The sequence below is a fragment of the Callospermophilus lateralis genome, chromosome 2, assembly GCF_048772815.1.
Source record: "Callospermophilus lateralis isolate mCalLat2 chromosome 2, mCalLat2.hap1, whole genome shotgun sequence".
NCBI classification, from domain to species: domain Eukaryota; kingdom Metazoa; phylum Chordata; class Mammalia; order Rodentia; family Sciuridae; genus Callospermophilus; species Callospermophilus lateralis.
In genome coordinates this window covers 153,770,924-153,782,577 of record NC_135306.1, presented here as the reverse complement: position 1 = coordinate 153,782,577, position 11,654 = coordinate 153,770,924, and the positions used below count along the sequence as shown (strand labels likewise).

At 39.6% G+C, this 11,654-nt stretch overlaps 1 protein-coding gene across 1 annotated transcript; it reads right to left on the bottom strand.

Annotated features, from left to right (window-relative positions):
• Window positions 1-7,014: 7,014 nt before the first annotated feature.
• On the bottom strand, window positions 7,015-11,273 carry Or52b6 (olfactory receptor family 52 subfamily B member 6). Its single transcript, XM_076842335.1, has 2 exons — window positions 11,168-11,273; window positions 7,015-8,009 (listed from the first exon to the last, which is right to left on the bottom strand). The coding sequence occupies exons 1-2, from the start codon at window positions 11,271-11,273 to the stop codon at window positions 7,015-7,017; spliced, it is 1,101 nt and encodes a 366-aa protein (XP_076698450.1).
• Window positions 11,274-11,654: the final 381 nt, after the last annotated feature.

Here is an 11,654-nt window from a genome sequence, read left to right as displayed (position 1 = left end):
TTGTGTACCTGCTAACATATGGTAATACTAAAAGGATATCATCTGTGGGGTCGGGTAATGATAATGCTCTAAAATTGATGGTGTCAATGGTGGCACAGCTCTGTAAATAAAAATGGAGTTGTATGTATTTAAAAAGTGAGTTGTATACTATGTAAATTATATCTTGAGAAAAGCTCTTATGTAGAAGAAAAGAAAAAAATCGCTCTCAACTCCTGGAGCAGAAAGGGAAGGGGTAATGTGGGCTGCTGGTCTCAATCCATCCTGGTCTAAGGGAATCCTCCTAATCCAAGGATTCAGTGCCTCCTCTCTCATCTCATTTAGTTTCCTGCATCAGGCTCTGCTGGGCACTAGCCTTTTATCAGCCACCTCATGGTCCAAGATCAGTTCTCCTGTGCTGCCTCCCCAAGCTTGGGTCACACTTTAAACTGTCCAAATTCTTACATTTCTTCACCAAACACCAGCAAATTCCTGAGGTTAGGTAGAGGAATCCAAACTCTCAGTAAAGAATGTGAGAACTGCCCGGTTTCGATAGCCTTTGATGGATATGCAGATCTGGATGGGGCAAGGAAAACTCCTGGGTGGGGGAGGGGAAAGGAGACCGCATGGGATGCAGAAGGGTTTTGAAGGGATTTAAGGGCCAGAAAAGCCTGCCCAGAGGGCCAGGTTCAAGTAGATCCATCATTCCCAGCTGTGCTTTGTTCAGGGATGCTGCAACACCCATCCTGGAGTGGTGGGAGGTTAAAGAAACAAGTGCCAAAGCAAGGAAAAGCCGGGGCAGGATCTTAGAGTTGAGGTATGTTCTGATATTGCCAGAGTTCAGTGGATGCCGGTGTTGGGGTTTTAACCTCAATAGTGTTTGATTTTCCCCCATAATTTAAAGCAAACAAATACAAATAATATATACATACACATACCCACATTAATAATTAGCAAGGAAAGTGAACTGACGTATAACAATATGCTTAATAAATAGTAAGCGTTCACTAAATTTTTGTTTTAAACCGTCCCCTCATTCCATGAGGTCAGTATGTTATTGTTTTAAGGATTTAAATATTTTTATAAGTCCCGAAACCCTACCATTGTGTGCTTAAGGGGAAGAAAAGGCCTAGGGAGTACTTGACTATGCTGTGAAGAACAGAGAAGCTTCTTTTTTACCCAAAAGGAAAGAGGAATGTTGGGGGATGCCCCAGGAATCAGGAGAATACCAGCTCCCACCACTGTGCCCCAACCTCCCCAGCCTTAGCATTTCCATCAGCTGCAGCAAAAAGCAGTGGATTCTCCTGCCACTCTGCTCATACCTCCCTCCAGATGATACTGCCACTCACTGCTTTGAGACCACAGGGAACACTGAAATTATGCAGTTTATCTCTATTAAGATACAGGAAGCTCAAGATTCAAAGGCATTGCTCAGATCTCCATCCATAAGGCTCTGTGTATCCCTATATTCAATTCCATATGCCATTCCTCTGCCACCTTTGATTTTCTTTACTGACTTAGCTATCAACAAAATTCCCTGTTTAGCCAAAATCTTCTTGGAATTTTCCTTTTCCTTTCTTGGTCTAACTGACTTCTTGCTTTCCACAGGACAATTCTTTATTTTCCCCCACACTTCTTATAATGTCTTGTTCTAGAGTTGGGGTTAGTTGTTCTCTCTTTAATATACCACTGATTTCCTTCCTTCTCTTAAAACAAAACATACCCTCCCCCCACATCTTTATTTCAATTCTTTATTTAACAGCTTTCACAAATTGTCTTTAGGCCAATTATCTGCTCATGGTTGACATTCTCCTTTCCTTAGCAGTTTCTGTTCTGATTCTTAGTCTCTCTTTCCATAATTCTTTTTATCATGATTCTTGATGATTTTGGGACTCTTGCTTATTCTGTCACTTCTAGTCATCATTTTCTCTAAAATGAATGTGTCTTTCATCCTCCTTTCAGTCTTTAACTCCAACAGTCATGCACCACCCCTATTATCACCAGTAATTACAACCTGCCTGTAATCTTAATTTCATATAGTTTGCTATATTTCTTTATCTGTTAAACTTCCCTCTGTACTATCATCACTCCAATGTTCTTCTAACCTCTGAGGATTTATAATCTACTGGCTCCTGTCACCTTCCCCTGTCCACAGCACCTCCACGGTGTCCACACTTCCTCCTGTTTGCTCAATTTAACTTTCAGTACTATAACCACTCTTTGGCATATGTATTCAAACACTCTATCATTCTCCATCTTCATTGGATTTTCCTTGCAAAATGTCAAGACTATTTAAACTGGGTATTTAAATTTCTCTCTTGTCATTCAACCCAGGTTGGAGACATATACACATTTATACACAGACACTTTTTCTTTTTCTTTTTTTTTGACACTTTTTCTTTTTACTTTAAATTCATAATCACAAACCTCAGGTGAGTCTGCATTGCTACTTAGTATCCTCTCTCCACTTCCTTATCTTCTCTCTCTTGTTAAAGAATTTAAAACCAAGGTAAAATCATCGTATTCATACAGCTATAAGATAACACATGCCAAAGACTTATTGAATTTGTTAATTAATGAGGAAGCCATATTAGAATCAGCTCAATAAAAATGTGACTTCAAGACTAAAAAATTAAATCATCTACCTCTCACATTAAAAAAAACAATCAAACAAAAAAACTTACTATCCCACTGATTTGTCAAGATGATTTCATAAAGCTCTTGAATAAGATGTAACTTTCTAATAACGTTATTATTCAACCCAGAAATACATTTAAGTGAACATCAACTTGTTCAATTCTTCAACAGATAGCAACAAATAATAGTTTATTCCTCAGAAAATTTTAAGCACCCTATTTAAATGTTCTTTGCTGTTTTCATCAACTCTAAACTGTTATCTTTATTAATCCTAATCAAGCCCTTGAAGTGAAAGAACCATTTTAAACAAGACTTCAAATTTTTATAAATATTTCAACTTTGACTACTTCTTTTGAAGACTGTATCTTACTCTGTTAAGATTAAACTCTGCTTTGTCTTTATTTTCATATGATTTATTTATTTATTGGTATCAGGTGCTTAAGCACTGAGCCACATTCCCAGCCCATTTTATTTTTTATTTTGAGACAACGTCTTAGTTGTGTAAAGGTCAGGCGAACATCGGAGGAAAAGACCACCAAGAGACTGTCTCATGCAACAGCAAAGGGTTTGCTGGGGGTCCAGCATGCTGGGGCTCCAAGCCTACCTCAAAGAGGTAAAGAGCAAAGAGCCCCGAGAACAGCTTGAGTAGAGCTTATATACATTCTTTGAAAAGGGCAGGGACTTCACATACAGCATAACAAATCACCTCACGAAGCGGGGAAAATCAAACAACAACTCTAAAACATGATTAGCACATTCACTGGCGGGAACAAGTTAGGTAGAGGTGATTGGTCAGTACAAAAGGGGTATTCATTTGAACTGATTGGTTTAAGCCAAGAGGGGTGTATGTGCTGAACTACATGGTTTCCCAACATGTTATCAACCACCATAAACTACTGGGAGGGTCATCTGGCATCCCAGGTATTTCCCTGACTCATGCTGATTGGTGGCTGCTAGGGGGCTGCTATAGGTCCCCACCTAGCCTGACTGAGTCAGGGACACCTGGCGCAGCAGATCTCTCTGTTATTTGTAGATAAATAACTTAGCAGGGTGGGAATGTGTTTAGGAGTGCTCTGTGGGTTTTTCCAAGGACAAAGGCCATGTCCCTTCCTTGGACAAGCTTTGCTCTGAGATAGAGGCTGGTTTTTCAGTTGCTAAGTTGCTGAGGCTGGCCTTGAATTTGTGATCTTCCTGCATCAGCCTCAGGAGAAACTGTGATTATGGGTGTGTACCATGGTTCCTGGCTGAAACTGAGGTTTAAAAAGGTTAAAAATATTCTACTGGGAATATGTAGTGAATATGGGTACTAAAATACTAACCCAAGTCTGTGTGCCAACAAAGCTTTTGAGTACCTGGGTAAAATTACCAAATTCTTACATTTCTAGTAAGCATTAACATGTAAATTTGGAATCCAGAAATTCAGACTCCATTTTCGATGTCTTATATATTTTTAATGCTACAAAATTTTACCATAATTACTAACTTTGTGAACATGATACTTTGTACATGTGGAGACATATCTGAAATGTAATTTCCAATAAATGTGATTTGTAAGTTAAAGGAACAATGTATAAGAATTTTGTGAAATATTTCCAAATTGAACAGAAATACAATCATATGATCCATCCATAAGCAAAGTATGAGAAGACCTGATTTCTGACATTATGGGCAACAGAGGGTTAATGCTTTTCCTCTTTGCCAATCTGACAGGCAAGGAATGGCATCTTGGTTTTATTTTCTCTAATTGATGATAAGTTAGGATTGTTTAAATTATGTCTTTTCCCTTTTTGTTCATCGAACTTTTGATTACTTTTTCCCTCTATGTTTTAAGGACCTCTTCTACAGAAGGACAAATGAGTCTTTCATTTGTAACATAATCTGAAAATGATTCTTCCTAGTTTGTCATTGACTTTTGTTTCTTTGCTTATAATGCTTTTACATTATTTTATTTTTTGTCATGAAAAAAAGGGAAACATTTGTTGTTTTTACTGGGAGATTGTAAAGATGTTTCTGTGGAAGAGACATATAAACAGAGAGCTGAATGGAAGAAGGGAGTTGTGTGTGTGTGGGGGGAATCCTGTGAAGCTATGTCTCAGGCGACAAGAATAACAAGTATGAGCCTGAAGGGGAAAGGAACTTGGCATGCTTGCAAAACAGCAGGAAAGTCTGTGTGTCTTGAGTGGCATGGCTGTATTTAAAGCAATGTCTGCCATTTAAAAAATATGCTTAATTTTTACATATTAAAATAATATTTGACTGAATTCAGTTATTATAAACAATGAAGTAAAAAACATTTTTTCTGTTTTTTTTTAAATTATTTTCTTTTTCCTGTTTCTCCTTCTAGAAATGAAATCAGAGTATTAGACCAGATAATCCATCTGCTTAACTGTGAGTCAGCAAATGAGCCCTTGATTAACAATAATTGAAACAACAATACAAATAAAGCTATCATTTATAGAGCATTTATATACCTGCCAAGAATTGTTTCAGGAAAATGTATATATTAATTTCTCTCTCATTAAGTCATTAAGAGAAAGGTACTATTAATTGCTAGTACCTTTCTCTAGACAGAGAGGTGAAACAGCTTGTCCAGAGTCATACAGTTAGTAAATGCAAGAGATAGAATCTCTAAAAAGATTTAGAACTTAAAAACTGGTCACTACTCCTGTAGTGTTTTCTCATTCACACAGTAAGAATGCTAATATCTGTTCTTTCTAATTTTCATTATCATCATTACAAACATGTGGAAAGAGCTTTGCGGGGAGAGAGAAGAAACAACTATACCGAACATTTATTGAATGCTTACAAAGAAATAGGTATACAATGATGAATCATTCTCATCTCCTTTACAGATGCGTAGAAAAGTAAATTCACTGATGTACAAACTTTTAAGCTCGTTGACCATGTCACTAGTATATCTGGGTTTTAAATTCACATCTTCTGGCACCTAGCATTGTTCTTTTGCCTACATTACACTGAATCCCAGGACTTAGTATTCTCTCAAAGAAGAATGAATGGAGAGAAGAAATGAGATATTAAAATTTTTAATAAGTATTTTATATACATACACACACATTGCATTTCATGAGTATGTTGTCCTGCTTTAGGCCATGGCAATAATAATATTGCAAAATAATATTTTCTCCTAAGGCATACACAGTTTAGACACAGGGTCTTAAGGTACACTTACGAAAAGATTTCTAATAAAACAAGGAAGAAAATACTCATGACCCAACAGAATGGTGATTTATTTATTTATTTATTTTAATATTTATTTTTTAGTTTTTGGCGGACACAACATCTTTGTTTGTATGTGGTGCTGGGGATTGAACCCGGGCCGCACGCATGCCAGGCGAGCGCGCTACCGCTTGAGCCACATCCCCAGCCCCAGAATGGTGATTTAGATGAAAGGTGGTGCAAAATCTGAAAAGGTGGATCTTTCACTATGTGTGGGAGTGGGAACAGTTGAGACGTGAACTGTTTTCAAGGATGAGTTGGTCTTAGGCTGAAATTCAGGCTAAGCTGCTTTTCTTAACCTCAGAGAACAGCAGCCTAGGCCAAATCCTGGTGTTAAAAATTAGTGAAAGTGAGCTAGTTATTATATTACATATGAATTTTGTTTATTATTTCCTTAACTGTTCATTAAAGCATGCAGAAATCTGTAGCTATCATCTTCGAGTAGGTATTTTGACTTCTAATTTTAATGATGAATATAATTTTTAAAGACAAAGCATATTTGGATGGAAAAGAGTACTCATTTCCTATTATGTTGACTCTGTCAGGTCACACCAGTACAGGAAAATAGGTCACACTAGTACAGGCTATATAAAAGTTTTTGAAATTATACATTGTGCTTAAAATGATAAGCAGGTATATCTATCTATGCATGCTGTTGTGTGTTAGTATTTCTGAATTGGGGAAGGGGAATTGTGGATTCAGGGAGTGGTAAGAAACACAAATATCCTGTGAAACTATGTAAGCTTTTAGATATGACAGTTCTCAGGGGTTACCATGAGGAAGATTTTAAACTGATAAATAAATGTGAAAATTATATTCAAGTAATTAAGAACATATTAGAGAATTACTGCAAGTTGATGCCATGAAAAGTCCTATTTGCATGGTAAATTTGGGGTAAGTTATTACATTAACCCTGGTTTGCTAGTTCTTATTGAAGTGATGGAAGATAAGAATGCATTTGAATATTAGAAGATAGTGGGGTGAGTATTAAAATAGGCTTCTAAGAAAGGAAATCTGGTTTGCCTAGATGACATATTTAAATAAGTTGGGACATGGATTAGAATAACATGGTGATAATTGGAAAATGTAGAGATGAGGATGTAGTGAAAACAGGAGAAATGATTCGTATTGAAAGGGATTAAGGTGAAGCCAAGTTTATAGCATTTATTTAAATTCCTTGGCAAGATTTGAAAACATCTGCTTAGCGCCTTCCAGAATTTGCTTGGTCCTCACTCCATAAATGATGGGATTCAACATAGGGGGGATGACAACATAGAGGTTGGCCAGCAGGATGTGGACATAACGTGGGATGTGTTTCCCACCAAACCTGTAGGCAAAGACAGAAAACAGTGCAGGGATATAGAAGAGCAGAATGACACAGATGTGGGATCCACAAGTGCTCAGGGCCTTGGACCGGGCTTCTTGAGAAGAGAGGTGGAAGACAGCCAGGAGGATGCGGATATAGGAAATAGCAATGAGAATGATGTCCAGGCCTGTGGAGAGAAGAGCAGCTGCCAGTCCATACCAGACATTGATGGAGATATCAGAACAGGACAGACGGGCAATGCCCATGTGTTCACAGAAGGTGTGTGCAATGACGTTGATCCGGCAGTAGTGCAGGCGCTTGAGGAGAAAGACGGACGGAAACATAATGATGAAACTGAGGGTCAAGGTGGCAGCAATGATTTGCCCAATGACCTTCCTTGTGAGGATTGTGGCATATCGCAGAGGGGAGCAGATCGCCACATAGCGGTCAAAGGCCATGGCCAGTAAGATAGCGGAGTCAGCCACGAAGAGGAAGTGGATGAAGAACATCTGGGTGAGGCAGCCATCAAAGGAAATGTGGCTAGAACCCAACCAGAAGTTGGCCAGTGCCTTGGGCATGGTGGAAGTCGAGAGTAGGACATCAGCACTGGCCAGCAAAGACAGGAATATGTACATGGGCTCATGCAGGCTTGGCTGGAAGAGGATGATGCAAATTAGAATGCCATTGCCTGCCAGGGCAGCTATGTACATGGTGCAGAAGGGCACTGAGAGCCAGATGTGTAGGTGCTCCAGTCCAGGGATGCCAGTGAGGAGGCAGCCTGCCACACGAGTGTCAGAGAGGTTCATAGCCGCTATGCCGGTAGCAGATGAAAAAGCCACGATTGTTCTGCAGACTGTATCACAGGGGAAAAACAGCTTCAGACATTGAATATACTAACAGAGCTCCTGTCAAACTTGCAAACAACCACAAGGTCTGCACATACTCACAGGCCCACAGCACTTAAGGGCTTAGCACAAAGGCGTACTTTCTATAGACACCCTGGCTCTGCACAAAGTACACAATCATAGGTCCTTCCCACAGATAGGTTCTGCATCCTTATTCAGGAGCTCTCTACACAGCTGTAAGAGGGAAAGCTAAGAGTTCAAACACATCACAGACTTCGCACAGTGCCCCAGTTCTGAAAAACACTGATATCTATAGCAATAAAAACAACCTCTAGGGCTGGGGCTGTAGCTCAGTGGTAAAGTGCTTGCCTCGCATGCGTGAGGCACTGGGTTGATCCTCAGTCCCACATAAAATAAAGATAAAGATACTGTGTGTTCATCTACAGCCTATATATATATATATGGCTGAGCATGTAGCTTAGTGGTAAAGCACTTGCCTCACATGCAGAAGGCCCTGGGTTGATTCCCCAGCACACCAAAAAAGCAAAAACAGGGCTGGGATTGTGGCTCAGTGGGAGAGTGCTTGCCTAGCATGGGTGGGACCCTAGTTCGATCCCCAGCACCACATTAAAAATAAAAATGTGGATGTGTAACCGATGTGATTCTGCAATCTGTATTTGGGGTAAAAATGGGAGTTCATAATCCACTTGAATCTAATATATGTAATACGAGATGTCAAGAGCTTTGTAATATTTTGAACAACCAATAAAAAAATAAATAAATAAAAGCATTGTGTTGTTTTTTTTTTAAGCAAAAACAAACAAATAAACAAAGGAATACAATCTCTGTGAGTGCAGACTGTAATAAGCTTTGCTATAGCCTCAGGCTCTACACAGAGGACTGTGGTCCTACAACAGAGGACAATAGCCTCTGCAGATGTTGTGGAAGAATAGAAAAATAGGGTTGAGGGTGGTGGGCATTGCAGATCCTGCACTCTTTCCCCCCAGGCACAGCTGCTCTGATGATGGAGGCAGTGAAAATAGCTATGGCAGTTAGAAAGGACCTCGGGGAGCTTGTAAAAAAAAAGCCTAGTCAGAGATCTGCTTCCTCAGTTATTAACTGTGGCTATCGACAGTGTGTTCTTGGACAAGTCACTGTATTCTCTGAGTAACAATTTTCTGGTCTTTAAAATGAGCATAATTTTTATCCTGTTAGTATATTAAATTAAATTTTTGTTTGTGGAAGTCTTACTAAACTGTGCGATATTTTCTGAGTCCCCAAGTCTTGTGAAATGTGGTATAATTGTCAGGAGTAGGAAGGAAAATGCTTCTTAAGTATGTTCTGAGACTAATGTCATCAGCATCCTCAGGGAACTTGTAAATTCTACAAACCAACTGAATTAGAAAATCTGGGCTGGGGAACTGCAACTGGTGTTTAAGCAAGACCCTACTCCCTATGATTCAGATTGACTCTAATGTTTCTGAACCAGCGATAGAACCTTTAACTTTCTTCTCTATCCCTAGCAGTTGTTCATGGCTTCTGCCAGGATCATAAACTTCTCAGTCTCTGTGAGTTTCTGCTGTGTTACCCCTGAATGTGTTCAGGCTTCAACTCAGTCTAATTAGTGCTCTCTTCAGCTCACATAGTCAGGATGCAATGGAGATGACAGCCACCGAAGCAATCTTCGTGATGTATGAGGGCACTTAACACTGCCCTCCCCAGTTCGATTAAATTATTCTCACAACAAATAGGCTATTCTTATCACTGTCCAAATCCTGTTTCTCAATTGAACTTTTCTCTTATATAGCAGACTTCGAAACTAACCAGGAGCCAACTCATATGATCATTCTCCTCCTATAAATTATTTAATCTCTGTACCCATTTTTCAGTTTGAAAGAAAGTGGTGTTAATGTCTCTCTGCTATTCAATGCTTCCTTTGTCACATTGTAATATATTTTATTTTACCTAGATATAAGATCCTTAAGGATTTTTGTTTTGTTTTTTTGTAGTTCTAGGGATCAAATCCAAGGCCTTATGCATGCTAGGCAACTGCTCTACTTCTCAGCTATGTCCCCACACAGCCCTTCTCTCTCTCTCTCTCTCTCTCTCTCTCTCTCTCTCTCTCTCTCTCACCAGGGATTGGACCCAGGGGTGCTTAACTACAGAGTCAGTGAGCCACATCCAGAGCCCTTTTTAAAAACATTTTATTTAGAGACAGAGTCGTGCTGAGTCGCTTAGGGCCTCACTAAATTGCTGAAACTATCATTGAACTTGTGATCCTCCTGCCTCAGCCTCCGAACCCCTGGGATTATAGGCATGTGCCATTGTGCCCGACTGTCTATTTTGTAATTAGAACTTCATAGTTATACATAGCAGTTGGGTTCATCCCAACAAACTCATAGATGCATAGAATTTGATTTCAGTTTATGATCCCCCTTTTCTTTTCCCCTTTCCCTCCTCTTCCCACCCCTCCCCCCTTCTCCTTCCTCTACTCTGCTAGACTTCCTTTCACTCATCTATTTATTTATTTGATTGATTTTTTCCTTATGCATAAAGGCGAAATTATCTGTGGTATATCTATATATACTTATAACATGATTTAAAAAAAAATAATTCTGCATTGACGGCCTTTCTTAAGTTATTTTAAACACACACACACACACACAATTGCAAATCTAGGCAGTTTCCCCTGGAACCCCTCTGTCATCCTTTGACTCATTCCTTATTGGTTTCTTAACTCACGATATTGTCTCTAAGGCTTCTCTTCTCTCTTCTCTTCCAAGCTCCAGTACAACAAATCTATACTGGGTTGTTCTGGTTTATCTCTGCCAGAAGAAATCCAGATCTTCAAACACAAACTCCTTTGTTTCTTTCTTTATTCTCTAGCTGTCCTTTTCTGTCTTTTAATTTTCTTCTTTCTAGTGGATAAATTATCCCTTTTGGTATTCTAGTGTATTCCCATCACCTGGTTTTGAATTCTTTACCTGACTTCTCTGTCAAGGAGCTTGACCCTTGTGTCCTCTGCACACAGTTCCCATGCACAGGAGTTAGACTTTTCCTTCCACCCTTCCTTAATGTTTGGGGATAGGACCCAAGTGTAATTTATGAATCATGCACGCTCCTTAGGAGCCAACAATCAATTACTCACCAATATCTCCATCCTTACCTGGAAAGTGACCTCCTAAGCTGCGCTTCTCCCACTCCACTCCCCAGGAAAACAGTGACTCCAGCTGCCCCAGCCCATTCTTCTCTTCAGCCACCCGCCCCTCCATGAACACTGCCACAGAGCTGTGCACTCATTTGGTATCCTTTTCTCACCTCTCCTTTGTATTAATACCTCTTCTCCATCCTCAGAAGTATCTGACTCAGACTTACCTCTCTGATGCCACCTTCTCAGACTCGGATTTTCTCAATCCAATATTTCACAGGGAGCACAGGCTTCCTTAATATAAAGAACAGAATCTCACATCTTGCCTCAGTGTTTATTAAAACCTCTTCTCCTCTGGGAGCTGAGATTCTCTTGCCTCTGTGTAACATTTTCCTTTCTCAGTCCCAATTCCCTCCAGCAGTGTTTGGGTCAATGTGACCCATGTTTAACACAGTGACAAAAGGCACACAGGTACACGCTTGGGCACAGAGCTAAATGGAAGGGC